Source organism: Cricetulus griseus, chromosome 2, assembly GCF_003668045.3.
Source record: "Cricetulus griseus strain 17A/GY chromosome 2, alternate assembly CriGri-PICRH-1.0, whole genome shotgun sequence".
In the NCBI taxonomy this organism is placed as follows: domain Eukaryota; kingdom Metazoa; phylum Chordata; class Mammalia; order Rodentia; family Cricetidae; genus Cricetulus; species Cricetulus griseus.
This window is the reverse complement of record NC_048595.1, coordinates 294,699,714-294,718,458: the sequence shown is the minus strand read 5'-3', so window position 1 is coordinate 294,718,458 and position 18,745 is coordinate 294,699,714. Positions and strand designations below refer to the sequence as shown.

Here is an 18,745-nt window from a genome sequence, read left to right as displayed (position 1 = left end):
AGGTTTTGCAGATATTGTGAGCACACATACATTCTGATTATTTGCTTGTTACCCTTTAGAGCAACTCTAGAGGACAATTAGAATTCTGGCAGCTGAGAGAGAATATGACTATGGTAATTTGAACAGAATTGGCCCCCATGAGCTCATAGGGAATGGCACTATTAGGAGGTGTGGCTTTGTTGGAGTGGGTATGGCCTTGTTAGAGAAATGTGTCACTCTGGGAGTAGGATTTAAGGTTTCTTATGCCCAGTGTCTCAGTAGATTTCCTGTAGCCTGAAAAGATGTAGTACTCTTAGCTATTACTCCAGCGTCACATTTGCCTGCATACTGCCATGCTTCCCACCATGATGGTAATGGACTGAACCTCTGAAACTGCAAGTGAGCCACCCCAATTAAACGTTTTTATTTACAGGGGTTGCCATGGTCATGGTGTCTCTTCACAGCAATAGAAACCCTAACTGAAACAATGACCAAAGTCAATTGCTACCTAAATAACCTTAATTGGAAATTACTGCCAGGAATTATTATTAAAGCCATTGTTACTAATAAAGTACAACTTCTTTCATGTCTCAGATCCTGGAAATAAAGCAATTAAAATTAAATTATTTGTTAGGTGTGTTCCAGCACTTCAGAGTCTAAATCGTGAGGAATGTCAGAAGTTCAAGGCCAGCCTGGCTTACTGTTAATCCCAAAGACGGAAGGAGAAAGACCACTGACCTAAATCACTATGGCCAAATTAATTAAAGCAAGCTTTTTTATTCGTGTACACCAGCTGCCTTCCCCTAAGGTAGGGTTTTAGAGTTCAACATTGGATGTGAAGAAGACAGGCTTTTATAGCTCAGCAGCAGGGGGTTTCCAAGTGGGGGATTTGGTGGGCAAGATAGGCGGAGTTACAAAAACAGAACATAAGCATAACAAGTTCCGTCTCAGCAACCTCCTGAAACAAAGACAAGATTGCAAGGTAGCAATAGCTAGTCATGACAAGGTAGCTGTAACAACATTTTTGAAAGAAAGGTAGGGTTGTAAGGTGGTTATTTACTTTTTGAAACAAGTATCAGATCCTTTCTTTCACAGGGAGCAAGTAGGAAGAATGTGAAAGTCCTTTCCAGGAAAGTTATGGTTCCTCCTCCCTCCAGCCAGTCCCACTCCTTAAGGGTCCTAAAGAAAGGAAAATCTGTTTCAAGTAGAAGCCCTCACCAATCATACATTCCTCACATTCTTCAGTGATGGACAGTTCCAGCTGTGACAGCTGAAGAGCACTTTAACAACTCAATAACAAGAGCCCAGATCTCTGACAAGCCCTTTCTGCTCCCAAGCCATATCATCTTTTGAACCAAGCTCTACTCCTACATTCAGGCGGATTTCTTTGTAAATGTCTTATTAGAACACACTATTTTCACTATGTTCATTATCAGTTTGGTTCTGGCACTAAATACTACCTGAAAGGATGAAATAAAAGAAAAAGGAGAACACTTAATATTTTATATATGTAATAATTTAAACACCGATTTTTTTCTGTATTTAATATAATTTATCAAGTTGGACTTAAAATATACTTGCAATTTTTCTAGTAATGGTGTAAGTACACTCCATCTGTATATTAAAATATACTCAATACTTTTCCTAATTTAAACTCTTAATGGGTATAATAGTCTCTTGGAATAAAAGGTATCTAATTTCCATTTCACATAGATTTCATGTACTTTAAAGACTGATTGTAGCAGAAAAAATGCAATGTGTGAATGCCTTTGGGACACATTTTCCCCTAGACTTATAAGATCTAAAAATATTCTGATTGTTCAAGTCTAATTAAAGTCTGCAATTGTATTCTGCAAATACAATTGAAACAGCTTCTAATTTTTCTCTTCTACTATTTTCCAATGAGCTGGATGGCTAAACAACACATCAAGTTTTTCTAATAGTAAAAGAACCCCAAACATATTTTCTCCCGATACTTCAAAAAAAATAGCCAATTTTCTCTTTATTCACATATTCCCTCATGAATAATGACTTTATTAGTTTAATATGCATCCACTGACTTGTTTCACCATGTACCTCTGTAGGAATATATTAGCAAGGCAGGATTTCCCTTGAAAATCAGAAAAGGAGAAGATTATAATACTAATAGAATTTTATTATTTATTTGCTTATTACTTTATTTTTTCTGCTGGGGAAATCAAACCTGGGGCCTCATGCATACTAGGCAAGTCCATTCCCACAAAGCTGCCCTCCACATGCCTTTCCTTTGCTCGTTATCTCTGTGACTAGAAGTTCCACATTTCACATTTACAATTTTCCAGAACTCCATACTTCAACCATAATAAAAGGTGACTCAAGAAAGCTGTTTCAGCTCCTTGTACAGTAAAAGGCAACGTAAATTTTTGCCATCTTAAATTTAAAGGAAGGTCTACCTTGCTCATTCAGCTTGAACAGTGAGCTAATAAAACAAAACTATTATAAACTTCAATAAGATGTAATAAAACATTTATTAAATCATGCTTCAAGTAGAATTTTATCCATTTACTAACAAATATTATATGCCTTACTAATCATATTATTAGAACTGCTACTATTTGGCATAGCATAATTTTTTAGCAGTAACAATTCTCAAACATTTTGAGTAAACAGCTGAATTTCTGAACCAGGCATCAATCTGAAAATGGTTCAAAGATCTTCAACAAAACAGACAAGCAAAGAAAAACAAGATAGGTAGCTAGAGAAACTGTTTAGAAGGTAAAGTGCTGGCTCTGTAAGTATGAGGACCTGAATTAAATCCCCACAATACACACACTTAAAAGGTTAAGCATGGTGTTGCCCACTGGTCACCACAGAGCTCCATAGGAAGACACACAGATGCCTAGAACTCACTAGCCAGCTAGATTATGTAGCCTAATTGTTAAATTCCTCAACAAGTATGAGAGCCTGTCTCAAAAAAAAAGAAAAGAAAAGAAAAAGAAAGTAGATGAAGAAAAATGAAGCAGTGAAGAAGCAGACAAACTTGTCTTCAACAGACTGGGACTTCTTTATTGGAACAGTGAGGGGCTCCACAGGATAAAGACTGAGCCCATTTACAGGGGCTGGGGGATACATAGGGAGCTACCAGGAAGTGACAGCTACTTTTTTGTGGTTTGACTAGGAGCAAGGTGGGTTGTTTTCCATACCAGGGCACACTTTTTCTGCAGGTAGAACAGATGGGTCAGGCTGGGGCCAAGCATTTCTTCATGTCAAGGGGCCATTGCCCATTACAGCCTGAAATTCCTCATGACCTGAGGCTATTCCCCAACAGATGACACCTGAGGAGCAACATCTGAGTTTGACCTCTGGCCTCCACACACAGGTACGTACATGTGCAAGTGCACAAATATACAGACAACATATATATGAAAAGAAAAGCAAGAAAAACAAAAAGGCCTATCTTTTCTTTTTTATATGTATGCCACAAAGGCCAGAAAAGGGTATCAGATCCCCAGGAGGCAGGAGGCTGTGAGCCACCTGACATGGGTGCTGGGAACAGAAGTTGGGCCCTCTGGAGGAGCAAAAAATAATTTGAACTATTGATCCATCTCTCCAGCTCCTCGTGTTTTTTGATAATAGAAAAGAGGTCCACATTTATGAAAGGGAAATTGAAAAAATCAAAAATAAATAAGCTATGGCAATAAATAAACATGACATGGCATTTATAACAGGAGAACTGGATGCATTGTCTGGGTTTATTAAAATTGCAACTTCTGTCATCTTTAGATGGATATGCCTAAAATGGTATCAGTAAAAAGTTTCTTAATAATCACTAGAGAACCAATAAATGAATTTTACAGGAAAAAAATGACTCTTATTCTGTGTGTGTGTGTGTGTGTGTGTGTGTGTGTGTGTGTGTGTGTGTGTATTCTGAGTATCCAACTCAGGTCCTTATGCTTAGGAAGCAAACATCGATGTGAATGTGTTATCATCCTTATTCCTTTCTACTCCTATCTTCAATTTATTTGAGTTGGTTCAAGGGAGTGGGAGGAGTCAGAATGAGTTATGAGTGTAAGGACTGTATAACTTTAAGCAAGATAAAGAATTTTGTGGAAGAAAAACACAAGGCATATCCTTGTATTAATAGAACAGCCGAGGTCTAATAAAACATTTAAATATTTTAGTCTATGTGAATGAAACAGTGGCAGTGTTGAAGTTGATACTGTTATACAATATAATTGACTATAGCTAATTATAACCTGAAGGAAGTCTTAAAAATCCCTGAGAATAGATGAGTGTTCTCACTCCCTCCCAAAAAAAAAAAATCCCCTAAGCATCTCAGGTATATATTAATTTAGGCATTCTATGATGTGTACCTATTTCAAAGCACTGTGTTGTTGTGATAAATAGATGTAATTGTAATTTGTAAGAACATTTTTACATAATAGCAACAGAATTATAAAAGTTCACAACAGTTCTCATTACAAGTATTCAAGAAAATTTTTATTTTCTAACAAAAAGAGTTCTTAAACACGAAGTAATGATAAGATGGAAACATTAATTACCCTGATTTCATCAGTACATGTTGCATTCCTGTACTGAAATATCATGCTTTAATCCATAAATATGTACAAATATTCATGTTAACCAAAGATACTTGTTAGGGGAGAGATGGAAAGTCAACTATCCTGATTTAAACATTAAACACTGTATATGTGTATCAGGCTTTATGTCTCTTCCCCAGAGATTTGAACAACTAAAATAAATTCTCTATAATAGCTATCTTTTATTTTTTTAAAACCATAAGCTGTTTATTTTAGAAATATAACAGAGGTGATGGACACAGGGAGCAATTTATTGTAAAATACAAAGCAGCAATGACTTCCACAAGTGAGCTTCCACAAATGACTGGACATCTTCCTAAGCGCCAAGCTATGAACAAAAGGACAACCATGAAGACAGTGCCCATTAAAATCTCTCTTTCTCTTGATAATTTCTGGTTTCCAGCTGACTGGGTGAGTTTCTTCTGTAGAGGTCTCATCCTCTCTGTAAACTTTAATGGTTTTATCAGCTTCAGCTGTTAGTAACCGACTGATCGAAAGCACAAGCAAATATTCCTGATTCACTATCCAATGACCCAGGTTGCACAGCTGCATGTACTCGTTGAAAGTTGTAGCCAGTTCTCCAGTCCCAACGGTGCATAGTGCCATTGTCAGCTCCAGATAGAAGTACTCCATCAGCATTGACCGACAGCATGTTAATAATTGTATTATGACCAGAGAGATTTTGAATAAAGCCTCCATCAGGGAATTTCCACTGCTTTATGTTATCTGGAGACCCAGATGCAAATATGTAATGTTGTGGATGTAAGACCACAGCCCTGACTGACTTCTTATGATTCGTCAATGTCACTCTTGTCTTTCCAGCCACCAGATCCCATAATCATATTGTGGTATCATGACTTCCAGTAATAATCTGTGGTTCTGCAGCTTGGCATTCTACGGTAGCAACTGCATTTGTGTGTCCAGACAACGTGTGTATACTGGCTTTAGTTCTCACATCCCAGATCCGGGCAGTTGAATCTCGACTACAAGTCACCAGGACACCAATTGTTGGATGCAAATCCAGACCATACACTGCACTTAGATGGCCATGATAGTGCCGTATAACCTTGTTATACTCAAGATCCCAGCACTTCACTTGTTTGTCTTCTCCACCAGAGAACAAGTAAGGACTCCTCGTGCTTACGATCACACCCTGCACTGTGCTGATGCGGCCTGTCAATGACAGTTTTTAATTTTCCACTAGCCAAGTCCCAAATCTTAATAGTTCTGTCAGCAGATCCACTGATTTCGGGGTTCCACAGCAATTCATCGGACCCAGCCAAGATGCCCACTGATAACACTGTAGAGTTTCCATGCCCTGGGGTTTGGGCATCATAGGGGCTTTTTTAGCCATTAATGCAGAGTTCTTGGTATTGCCAGCCTCCATAATAATGCAATTCATCGCTGTGGGCTGGGAGTGGTCAGAAGCCCCTGGATGTGGTACTCACTTCCAGCAGGAGCAGTACGATTTGCATCAACTCTGGCTTGATTCGGCAACGACACAGCTAAGGACTGTGCAACTGATTCTGTTGGCATTCTTTGGATCCTAGCATCAGCAGTCAGGGCAACACCAGGTCCTGGTGGATACGGATGTGTACCTGTCACCAAGTATTCAACATCTTGTCCTTGATTGGTAGGATACTGTTTATGAGGATATGAATCTGAGGCGTTCTGAGGTCCCTTCTCCTTAAAGTTCTCTTTTGAAGTACGCATATGCAATACAGGACCATACTCATTACGAAGCTTGATTGCCATTTTCTGCTTGTGACTCTCTTCATCCAAAGGCACAGGTTTTCCATTATCAGATACAAACTTGTCATGGGTCCTCTTCAATGACCTGAACACCAGTGTGTGTACAGAATGCTTCTGTACCTCCTCCACCATGTCGCCCCGGGTTAGCTCACTCCTCCAGCAGGCAAGAAACTCAAATGATCGATGCAGAAATCGTCGCCACTATGTACAGCTCCTTCAGAGATTGGGGTCTGTCGGCAGACGTGATTGGCCACCCTCGAGGGGAGAAAGGAGAGGGACACGGTCTAGAGGTCAAGGGCGGTACTTGACGGAGTTGAACCAATAGCTGTCTTTTAAAAGTAAGTACTGCAGTGGGAGTGTGCATTCTTTGGGTATATGCCCAAAAGTGGTATTGCTGGGTCTTGCGGTAAGCTCACTAATAATTTTCTGAGAGACTGCCATACAAAGACATTTGCTCAACTATGTCTATAGCAGCATTATTCATAATAGCTAGAATCTGGAAACAACTTAGATGCCCCTCAACTGAAGAATGGATAAGAAAAATGTGGTACATTTATGCAAAGGAGTACTACTCAGCGGAGGGGGAAAAAAAAACTAATGACATGGACAGAACTAGGAAAAGCTATCCTGAGTGAGGTAACTCAGATCCAGAAAGACAAATATGTACTCACTCATTAGTGGATATTAGACATAAAGCAAAGGATGCCCAGCCTAAAGGCCCCAATCATAGAGAACCTAGGTAACTAAAAGGGCCCTAAGAGAGACATACATGGATCCTCCCAGCAAAGGGAAAAAGACAAGATCTCCTGAATAAATTGGGAGCATGGAGAGCGGGAGGGAGAATGGGAAGGGAGAGCAGAGGGGGGAAGGGGAGTGAGTAAAAATAATATAACCCAATAAAAAGAAATATAAAATTTTTTTAAAGTGTTGCTAGTAAAAATAGGCAAAATCTTAAGTTTTGTTGTTAAAATAGAAGATAAGACATGTAGCCTCAAAGTAGCACTTCATAATGAAATGTCTGTCTGCCTTTGGGGCATTAATTTAAAAAATTCCACCAAGAAACAAGACACCCTTGACCACAGAGGGAACTAAAGCTCAAAGTTCCAAAGTGGGACTGAAAACTATCACAGGACTAAGGAAAAGTTAAATGTGTGATTTAAATAAATGTATGATGGAGTAGTCCACATAACGATTGGCACCCAGTTTGCATTGACCAGTATTTGTGGAGAAGGGGGTTGTGATGGCCTGTGCCCGTGTTTATGTGCAGTCCAAAGGTAGTTAGCTGTGCAGAGGACCTAAGGACTAGGGTGCCCTGGAAAATGTCTTGTGTACTGGCCCCCTGGACTTCCTTTGAACTCTTTTTCATAGTTACTTTATGCAACAGCTTGTCTTTGCATTGGTAGAAGGGAAAGGAAAAACTCAGGAAACTAGCCTTTTGTTTCTCAATTAGAGCTCTGCTATGCTGATTGCTCAAGTGGCTTTTCAGAGGCAGAACAAGTGGGAACATGAAAATTTCTTGTTTCTATACACCACAAACTGGGCCCACCACCTTTTTTTTTTAATTCTCTGTAGTAAATAGAATAGGTTTCAGTTAGTGTATCTTACAGATAATAAATAAATGGTTCTCAGCCTGTGGGCCAAGACCCCTCTGGGTCAAATGACCATTTTGGAGGGGTCGCCTAAGACAATCAGAAAACTCAGGTATTTACATTATGATTCATAATGGTAGCAAAATTACAGTTATGAAGTAGCAACAAAAATAATTGTATGGTTGGGGGACCAACACAACACAAGGAACTGTATTAAAGGGTGGCAGCATTAGGAAGGTTGAGAACCACTGCCTGGAATGGACTCAGGGTTTGGTTTGGTTTGGTTTGTTGTTTTCCAGTTTCATTGGCATTTGGAGAAGATAGCAAAAGATGAAAGGCAAAAATACACGCAAAGGGTGCAATGAGGGGTCTGTTGTCAAAGGATTTCTGAACCTGGAGGAGTTGATTCCTCAACCTCCCACATTTTTCTTTTACAGGGAAGACAAGGTTCAGATGATAAACCCCTTGAAGTCCCGCCCTTTTTACACAGCCCTATACTGCCTCTACTGTTAGGTGCGGAAACTGCAGGTAAAGGATAGCGGAGAGAAGGCGATGGTCTGAGGAGGGGAAGGTCGTGGTTAACTGAGTACAGCTGCTTGAAATCTTGTTTTAACTAAAAAGAAAAAAAAAATCAGCACTCTTGCTCTAAAATGAACGAGCTAAATAGCTGCCGCTGAGTATATGTGAAGCTCAAGAACCACTCTCAAGAACATAGCTAGACATCCCCTCCCCGCATCTCACTCCACCGGAGGGAAGGGACTGCCGCCTCGAAACATTTCCCGAGCTAGTTCTTTTACAACACAGCGTTCTCACCTGGGTCTTAGGGGTTTCTTTCTACCCTTTCTCCCGTCGTGAGGCCAAGTCACACTGGCATCTCAGGTGGACGTGAACGCTAACACTTACGCTCGCACACGTCCAGGGGACCGTCCTTGCCACCCCCTTCATAGCTACACACAGCAGGAAGACCCTGGAGGAATAGTTGCGGGGACATGCCTTTGAGGGCGCTGGTGGACAGCTATAGAAGCGGAGCAGGAAATCGACAGGAGAGTGTCTGCTGCCCTTGTGGCGGCGCGAGTGCGAACATCGCGCACATCTGCCTCTGCCCTGGTCCTGGCGGGCGACAACTGGCAGGGTCCCCACCCAGCCGGTGATGCTGCGGGTGGGTAAAGGCAGCGCTGCCGGCCTGGAGGGCGGCGCAGAGGGCGGCGCTGGCGGCGTGAAAGGCGCCTTTGTGCAAGCCCGGGTGTAAGACCCAGGGAGAGGAGAGAGCTGACCGAGACTTGGAATCGGGGTCAGAGGCGTCCCGCACTCCCAGCCGTCGGGTCTCCAGCAGCACAGCCGAGTCGCGCGGTGCAGCGCGGACCGGCCCTGCAGAGATTGTCCGAGGTGGTGGCCGGGGCCAGGAGTGGGAAGAGAGCAGTTTCGAGGAAGTTGGGGAGAGGGACTTGTCTCCCCGCCCTCTCCCCCTAGGTGGCAGAGGCCCCGCTGGCTGGCAGGGTACAACCACTGCCCCGGAGCTCACTCCGGAACCGGCATCTGGAGAGCGGCCCCCGGGTGGAGCCGCCCGCCTACCGCCCACCTTGGGCAGAGTGGCGGGCGAGCGGGCGCGGCGAGGCCTCCCTTCGCCCCGGCCGCGTGGCTTGCGGCTTATTTTCCCAGCTGGCAAGCGTCGCGCTGCAGACAAGGGAATGCCTGTGGTGAGTTGTTTATTTTGTTGAAGTTTGCGGTGGACCGGGAGGACGTGGGGGGCGAGCGGCAGGCAGCGACCGGGGCTGTTTTGTTTAGGTCTCCGTCCACCTGTGTGGTATAAATCTGCCAGGCGCAGGGCGGTGGGGCCAGGGTGAGAAAGCCCTGGTGTTCCGAGGGCTCCTGGCCACGTTTAATTCCCAATGCCTGGAACCGACTAGAGTCTAACGAAGGCTGTTCCCCACCCCCAGCGCTTCCCAAGGGTCAGTCCTTGCCCATGACCTGGGGACAGCTGGCCACTCAAGTTTCCCCAGCCTCCCCTTCCCCATTCCTTGAGGGCAATGGAGCTGAGGGTTTGATGTGAACGGATCCCAAGAAGAAGAGAGGAAATTTGTCCTGGGTTGTTTTTTTGTTTGGTTGGTTGTTTGGTTGGTTGGTTTTGGGGGGTTTTTGGTGTGAAGTTCGTTCAGGGGTGTCGGATCGGCCTGCTTCTACAAACTGGGTTCCTGGGTTGGCCAATTTCCCAGATTAGACCAGTGAAAGGCTAGCGGCTGGCTCCTCGGGGAGCCCATAAGAACCCCTGGGGCTGATGTTAGTCACAGCCTCGGCTTCCTTTGCCTGGAAGAAAAGCCTAAATACATTAGTGAGAGGGTAAAGCTTTTAAGGCCTTCTTGGGAGTGAGTGGCTGGCTAATGAGAGGTTAATTTTGTTTCGAAGGGAAGGCAGCGCTGGTTTCCTGAGATAAATGGACAGGAAGCGCATTACCTCCAAGCACTGGCAAGCGGTTCCCAAATGCTTTTTGCACCTGCTGCTTCTAGCCTTGCGAGCCAGAGGCGAGCCGCACTGGAGTCTGTAGGGATCAAGGGGCCCGACTATAAGCGCGGGTTATGAACCCCCTGCGCTCTCCGCGGTCTCTCTCTCCTGGGGCTCAGCGCTCACACCGAACCCTGGGGCTCTTCTCTTGCACCTAGGTCCTGCGTGTTCCGGAGCTCGGGGGCATCCTGATCCCGCTGAGCCCCTTCCAGGTGCGGAAGGGTTAAAAATGATGTAAGTACAAGCCAGGAGCTACACGCCTCTGGGCTCCTGGACTCTGGGCTTTCCAGCCCCTGATTTTCAAACACTGCGAAGCAACGAGCGGCAAGGGAGCCCTTACTCCAGAATGGGTTGCACAAATCTCTTACTGCAGGCTTCTCCGGTCCTGGGTGAGCTGTTAAGCAGAGATCCTCATGTTAGGTTTCTGGATATGGAGATACAGTGCCTGGGGAACACTTAAGATACTATGTGAGGGTTCAGGAAATGAAGCTGCATCATGTTTCTGGCATCCGTTTTAATTTTACCCATTTGCATGTCCATGGATGGCATGGTATGCTCTGCTGGGTCTTCTGGATGTACTGTTCTGGTCTCCATCATTCCTTCTTGAAAACAAAGAGAAAGAATGCAAGTGGCAAGATACGGTGGATTTTTGGGTTGCTCAAGTTGCCAATCACCTCATTTTTCCCCTAATTAAAATGTAAAACTTTTATAATCACCAATTTTGTTCTAGCTTCCTCCCTGGGTTTTTCTTTGTTCAGTCCCGAATTCTGCTTAAACTTGCTGCACACGAGCTTAGAAAGTGGCTGCCTTGTAAACGATCATTCAACATACCCTTGATTTCCAAGCTGATTTCAAATCTTGCTAACAGTCCAGATTCACCCCACAGTGTATCAAGGGACCTAATGTCATAAAAATAGTAACCACCTTGTGGTTTAATTGTTTAAAAAAATAGCATTTTCCTCCAGCAGCTGAACACTTACGCAGTAATAAAAAGTGAATTGTTAGTAGTCATACATGTCTTAGGCTTGTCAAATTTTACAACAGAGGAGCAATAAAACACCTTAGAGATGAATTTGTTCCCCCCTGTGAGCAGTTTTTTTTTTTTTTTTTTTTTTGACATCAGGATTCTCAGCAACTCGAGGGTGCCCTCTACTGATAAGAATATCTAAAGCCCCGTGTATTTAAAAAAAAAAAAAAAGGATAGTGCAGAGAGAGGAAAGTCAGCAGCAGGAAAACCCAAACCAAATCGAATGTACTGATCTTTAACTTTTTGGTTATACCAAGTGTGATAATAACGTAAGTTACCTTTGTGGGATATAATTAAATATTGAAGCAAGAAAACTCTACATTTCAACGTTAGTCAGCTAGGTAAAAGCACTTAAAAATCTTTGTGTAAGAACGTTTAGCCTGCATGTATGTCTCTGTTCACCATGTGTATGTCTGATGCCTCTGAAGGTGAAGGGAATTCAGATCCCCTGGCACTGAAGTTACAGACTGTTGTGAGCTGCGAGTGGGCACTAGGAAGTATATGCAGGTGCTCTGGAAGAGCTGCCAGGGCTCTTAACTACTGAACCATCTCTCCAACCCCAAGCTAAAAGGACTTTAACAATAGGGCACTTTTAATATCACTCATTAAAAGATATTTATTAGTATTTTCTGAACTGTATTTCATGGATTACATGCAGTAACTGCAAGATGGTAATTTTTTTTTTTTTTTTTTGCTCTGGTAGCATTTTGTTATACACCACTATGTAAAATTGTCAGATAAATTCCAGGCCTCACCCCCCCCCCATGAAAAGTCATTTCTCCAGGCAACTCTAAAGCTATTATTAAGCACATTAAAGATAGACGTAAGGCTTGGATTGTATCTTGGGTAGCAAAAGGTGTGTTTACTACTTGAGTCATCACGGCATGTAATAAGTAATGAAAAATTACAGTAAGAAACAGATAGCTCTCCTTCATTAGGGACCTAGTGGTTTGAAGAATTCACAATGTATCTAATGAGTGAGATGGTGAGACCTAAGGCTTGCCCCCCAATTATCCTGGCCCATTGATTAGCACATTGTAACGTGGAATATTAATGTGCCTGTGGTTGATAGGAGATTCCTAATTAGAGATTCTGAGTAATGTAGCAGGTAAAGTTGCAAACTGTAATTTGGATTGCAGTCAGTGCATTTTAAATGGCAATCCTCAACAGTTTGGGGAACGGCAGAGGCAGGGGGGGGAGTAAAAAGTGGCTAGCACTGACGCTGTACCACCTCACACTAGCTGATAACAAATTGGAGCCTACCCTCAACTCCACAAGTGCTTTACTAACCACTTGGCGATTGTTTGTGGGGTTCTATCCATGGTTTGGGAGGACAGCTCAAACAGAGCTACCATTTGATTAAATTTTTGTTTGTTTTTCGAGACGGTTTCTCTGTGGCTTTGGAGGCTGTCCTGGAACTAGCTCTTGTAGACCAGGCTGGTCTCGAACTCACAGAGATCCACCTGCCTCTGCCTCCCGAGTGCTGGGATTGGAGGCTGTCCTGGAACTAGCTCTTGTAGACCAGGCTGGTCTCGAACTCACAGAGATCCACCTGCCTCTGCCTCCCGAGTGCTGGGATTAAAGGCGTGCGCCACCGCCGCCGCCCGGCTCCATTGGATTAATAGAGTGGATATTTGTGGAAAGGGCACTGAGCAACAAAAAATCGTGGCAGTAATTGCACTGCATAAAAACTCACCACTCTCATTAATCTAATTACCTTGTAACCGAACACGTTGAAGTTCGCCCAATCTCTAACCCCCGCTCTCAGCTTTGAAGCAGGGAAAATGTCAAAGGAACCCAAACACCCGCGCCTCTCGCAGCTGCCAGCGAATTCCGCCGGGAGCTCGCAAAAGTACCCTCTCATTCCATCCATCTGCTACGGACCTCGGGCATTTGAGTATCTAGGGCGGCTCAGCTGGACTCTGGTTTTACCCAGAGACCCCGACAAGTTTACTGAGAGGTCCAGCAGATGTGATTGGCTGGGGGGTGGGGGGAGAACCTGCTCAGGGAAAGTGCTGGCTTCCTGCAAGCCGGGACGAGGAGGAGGGGTGGGTGGAGGTCATTTAAAAAAACCAACAACGAACAAAAAAAATAAATAAATAAATAAAAGGAAGCAGAACCTGAGCTCATTAATTCAAGGAGAGGTTAAAGGCCAGCTCTCCTGGAACGCGGGCCAAGCGAAAGTCGCTTTCGCCCTTTTCTATTGGGTACCAGAAAAGCGGCGATCGCAGAAAGGGGTGGAGGAGGGGGGGTTAAAAAAGCACAAGGAAGCCGGCAGGAGGCTGGGCCCTTAGAAGTGAGGCTGCCCCACCCGCAGGCGGCGGACGCGGAACTCGAGTGAGACGCAGAAGGGAGGCCCGAGGGCGGGGAGGCGCGCTTGCAGCCAATGGGAAGGGGAGGAGGAGCGCGGTCTGGGGGAGGAGCCTCCGCGGATTGGTGGGAGCCCCGGGGGCGGGGCGAGAGTGCGGGACTGAGATTGATTGACCGCGCAGGCCACGGGTGCGGAGCTCTCCGGCCCGCTGCGAGCCACTGCTGGGGAGGTCCACGCGTGCCGAGCCCACTCCAGCTGTGGGTACCCGCTCGCTCGCCCCGCTCGCCCGCCCGCGGCTGCTTGCTCTCGGCGCTCGCCCGCTCGCTCGCTCACGGTCTTTGTATCTCTTCCTCCTCCCGCCCCTCCTCTGCCCGCCGCCTCCGGCCGCCGCGATGTCTCTGCGCCCCGCCGCCACCTCCCTCCGCCCGCGACGCCCCGGTCACTGCGGCGGTGGCGGCCGCACTCGGACGCTGGCCTGAAAGGAAGAAGAGGAGGAAGCGAGGCGCGCCCCCCGGCCCATGCCGCAGCCAGAGGCCCGGCCCAGCCGCCGCGCCCGCGCCCTCGCCGGAGCGCACGAGACCTGCATGGACGGGCATGGGCGTGAGAGCAGCACCTTCCTGCGCCGCCGCCCCCGCCGCCGGGGCTGAGCAGGGCCGCCGCCCCTGGCTCTGGCCGCCGTCGCCCCCGCCGCCGCTGCTGCTGCTGCTGTTGCTCAGCCTGGGGCTGCTCCACGCAGGTAGGCGCAGGCCGGGTGGGGAGCGGGCCGCGCGGGCTTTGTTCTGGGTCCCGGGCGGGCGAGCGGTCGGGCAGGCGAGCACGGTGCTCCCTGTCGCGGGTTCACGGCTCTGCCTGGCGCCCCGCCGCCCCTCCGGGTCTCGTCTGCCGCCGCGTGCGGGACAAACGCTCCTGGACTTTATTGCTCTCCGCAGGGGTATTGACTGGAGCCCGCTACGGATCGGGTTTCCGCCGCCTGCGAGCCGAGACTGGAGCCCTGTGCTGCTGCTCCTCTACAGCTGGGGGTGGCGGTCAGGCCGGGAATCGCACCCGGTGCAAAAAGAAAAAAAAAAAAACTCAGGCTTTTTTTTCCCTCTCCCGAGTTTGGGTCGAATTCCTAAGGAACTTAAGTTAATCGGGATTTCTTCCGGTTTTGTCCAAGCTGCTTTCTTTGGGCTCAGAGTTTGGCCGGTTGAAGACGTGCTTTGAGGCTAGCCTCGTGTTGTCGGTTCCTAGCGGGGCTTGACAGATACGGAGATCGGGGCAGCGCTGAGGAGCGAGTGTGCCTTCGGATAATAAACCCTGGGCCCTAAACCTGGTGGCATGAAATGCCTATGTTTGTTTTCTTTACAAATCAGTGCCGTTTCTTTTTTAAGACTTTGCCTGGACCTTGAGTTTCCCTCTAATACAAAAATCAAAAGAATCATTGTCTCTCTGCTTGAAGAACAGAGCATTTAATAGATTTCCCTGGAGACCTTTTTCCTTCCCCCCTGTGTTTATGATGACACTCACAACATCTGGAGAATTCTAGTTTAATGTCACTCAGCTGTGCTGAGAACTTTTTACTTGTTAAGGCATACCAACCGTGCTAAAATAGCCAGGAGGTCTTTTAAGGAATGGAGTAAAATGACATTGAAGAGACAACTCTTGGAGGTGGTATAACGGCTGCATTTTAACACTGTCGCTTGGGGAAATAGACTGGTCGTACTAAAAGTGTAATAGCCAGTTGTGGAATAATTAAGGCTTTAAATTAGTAGCTTTAGAACCTTAGGAAAAAAATGTCTGCATGTGGTTGTGGTTTCATGGAAACTTTTTGTTAATGTGCCAGTATTCAGGAGTGTTGGGGTGAAAAATATGTATCCATTGTGTCAAACGGCATCTCATGAAAGGGAAGTTGAAATGGTAGGTTGAGCCCTTTGCAGCTTGGATAGTGGTTGCTCTAGGGTCCTGACAGGATTGGAGAGTAGTTCCTGAAGATTTTCCTCCTGCCTTATGAAAGGCATAAGAAACTGGATTAAAGGTTTCCAAAATTAAGATGCTTTCATTAAAGAATTTGGAACACGAGGTTCCTTTCAGAAACTCAATGTATGCTCACACTTAGGTTGCGCCCAAAGGGCTTGTTGGAGTTCCTTTTGAGAGATCTCTTTGAAGACTGGTGCTGTTGAAATGCAGGGGTTCTTTTCCAGACCAGGGAACCTAGCAAGTGCTACTTGCAGATGGACTACCATATGTTTTATGTCTGGGTCCATATCGTTTGCCTCAGTGCCCCATATGGCTCTATAGTTCACTCAATTCAGCTTCATATCTCATTTCCTTTATTATAAACGGGTGACTGTGCTGCAGATTCACAGCCCTGACATGAAGGAAGCTGTGTTGCTTGGTGAGTCTTCTATGTCCAATTCATTAAAACATGAAAGATTCAGACCAGGAATCCTTTGGCCCTTATAGTAAGTGGCATGAAAATACACATCATGCCAATTGTGGATGATCTGACCCCCAAAATAGAAATTTTTTCTATGTGAGTGCATCTTTTGAATTCTGCCCTTTGGAAATGGCATTTGTTAGTTCTCATGTGTGTTTTATTTTGTCTTATTTTAAGACCTTTGCAGTTCCTGAGTGGATATCAAATATGGGAGTTTCTTGCTTACTCATACACTTCATGGCCTCCTTGGCCACATCCTGGAGTGTGTTTCTCTTCAGCATTGTCTTGGCATTTTGACAGGAGGCTTACTTTACCGCTTCTAACAGGCAAAGTGTGCATTGTCATTATAAATTCATGAAGCCTGGATATTTCTGGGTGTATGCTGCAAATTAGTCATTATACAGGAGCCTGCAATGGAGCTGAAAGTGCTAACCTCAAAGCATTTTCTCTTCGGTTAGGCCCCCTTTCCACCCCCCATCATATCTACAGCCAAGGGTTGTTAGAGCCCTTCTCTAAAGCCAAAGAGTTGCTTTGTATGGCACTTCTCAGGGCAGTCAGAACCTACTTACCATAAAGAAGGGAGCCCTCAAGAGTGGGGGGCTGGGGGATGAAAGAGCCCATTGGGAAGAAGTGCTGTATCTTCACACACACACACACACACACACACACACACACACACACACACACACACAAACACTTGCATTCTGCATCTCCACGCTTTTCTTACTTTTGATATTTTATGACTATTTGAAATAATTATAAGTAACTGTATGCGCAGATAGATTTTATAGACCATAAAAAAGAACAAATAGGTCCCACAAGTTTAGCGGAAAGTTCTAGTGCTGTTGTTATTTGTAGTCCAAGAGCTCTTTATTAATGAGTGATCTTGGCCTTGCTTTTACTTCTTGCTTTCTGCTTGCTGTGTATCTGATTTTTAAAAGAATAGTAGTGTAATTGTCACCCCACTATTTGTTTGCTTGTTTTCAGCTATCAGTGAGTGACCTTAACACTATAGTCAGTTGTGTACAATCCCCCCAGAACAAGGCAAAGCCTTGAGTAAGTCTTTCCCTTGATAAATGGCTTGAAGGATTCTGGGAGAGTGAATTTGTTGTGTTGTTTTGTTTTGTCTTGTTGTTCAGCAAATGTAGTTGAAAGTAAATAAATCTGTTTGGAAAAAGGGGATCCTGTAAATTGAATTTCCCTGGTCAGTGTTGCACTGAACAAACTTTAAAGATGATTTCTTTGATTTTTTTTTTCTAAGTGGTCTGGTGGTTGCTATAAGTTCAATAGCTCCAAAATAGTAAAATTTTAATCTCCTTTATTCTGTTAAAAGTGAAAATGAAGGCCCAGCCGACTCTTCTCCTTCTCCAGGACTTTGAAATTTCGCAATGATTATAGATTGCTATCTCCCACGCTTCTTTCCGACTGCAGCCAAAAAGTTTACCATTTCATTAAAGATTTAAAATACTCATTCTAAATACCTTTTAAATCAATATAGGGATTACTTCATGATGTCTTTTATCAGATGATGTTTTAAGTGTCAATATCCTGAAGTTTACTGTATCCACATATTGAAATAATTACATATTTAAAAATAACCCACTGATTTTAATTAGGGATGGTGGCATACACCTGTACTCCAACATTCTGGAAGCTGTTGCAGAAGGATTAGAAATTCAAGGTCAGCCTGGGCTACAATTCAATGAACCTGCCTTGTCTTGGGGGGGGGGTGCAGGCAGGGAGTAGGGGCTGGAGAGATGGCTCATCAGTTAAGAGCACTGGTTGCTCTTCCAGAGGATCCAATCCAGTTTGATTCCCAGCAGCCATGATGGCTCAGTCATCTGTAACTCTAGTTCCAGGAGATCCAGCACCATCATGTGACCTCTGAGGGCCCCAGGTGTACCTGTGCACAGACATGCATGCAAGCAAAACACTCATACACATAATAGATATACACACACACACACCATAAGCATTGAATGATCCAGGGATGTGGATTTCTTTCCGCCCCTAGATTACAAAATGTGAGATATTTTATGCCTGGAAAAGACCACAAAATTGTTGTAACAACTTCCTTATTTTTTTTTAAGATTTTATTTATTATGTATACAAAATATCTGCCCACCAGAAGAGGGCACCAGATCTCATAACGGATGGTTGTGAGCCACCATGTGGTTGCTGGGAATTGGACTCAGGACCTCTGGAAGAGCAGCCAGTGCTCTTAACCTCTCAGCCATCTCTCCAGCCCACAACTTCCTTATTTTTCAGAAGAGGAAGCTGCTAAAATGGAGAGAATCAGTAAGATTTCTTCCATGGGTTACACACCTATAAGGAATTTCAGGTAACAAATACATGCCATGGCTCATTTTATACAACTTGAGATACATGAGCAGTGCTTCTTCCAGTAAACCTGACCTCACTCTTTGAAACAATATAAAATCAATTGGTGCACATGGCTGACCTTGTCTTTGTTTTTTTGTTTGTTTTGTCCTTTTCTCTTGTGCTTTGAGAAGTTTCATGAATGTATGAGAGACAAATGACAAAGATAATTTGGAACTTTCTTTAATTCAAGACATTCATCCTCGGGTTTTC

The 18,745-nt window shown here is 44.8% G+C and overlaps 1 protein-coding gene and 1 pseudogene across 1 annotated transcript in view; one reads left to right on the top strand and one right to left on the bottom strand.

The window, feature by feature from the left end:
- Window positions 1-4,766: 4,766 nt before the first annotated feature.
- Window positions 4,767-6,691, bottom strand: LOC100753344 (annotated as a pseudogene).
- Window positions 6,692-13,893: 7,202 nt separating this feature from the next.
- The window catches only part of Rgmb (repulsive guidance molecule BMP co-receptor b), a 21,916-nt gene continuing 17,064 nt past the window's right edge, over window positions 13,894-18,745 (top strand). The window contains exon 1 of the mRNA XM_035440457.1: window positions 13,894-14,473. Coding sequence (XP_035296348.1) covers window positions 14,332-14,473 — 142 coding nt within the window. The 5' untranslated portion in view covers window positions 13,894-14,331. The remainder of the gene's footprint in view (window positions 14,474-18,745) is intronic.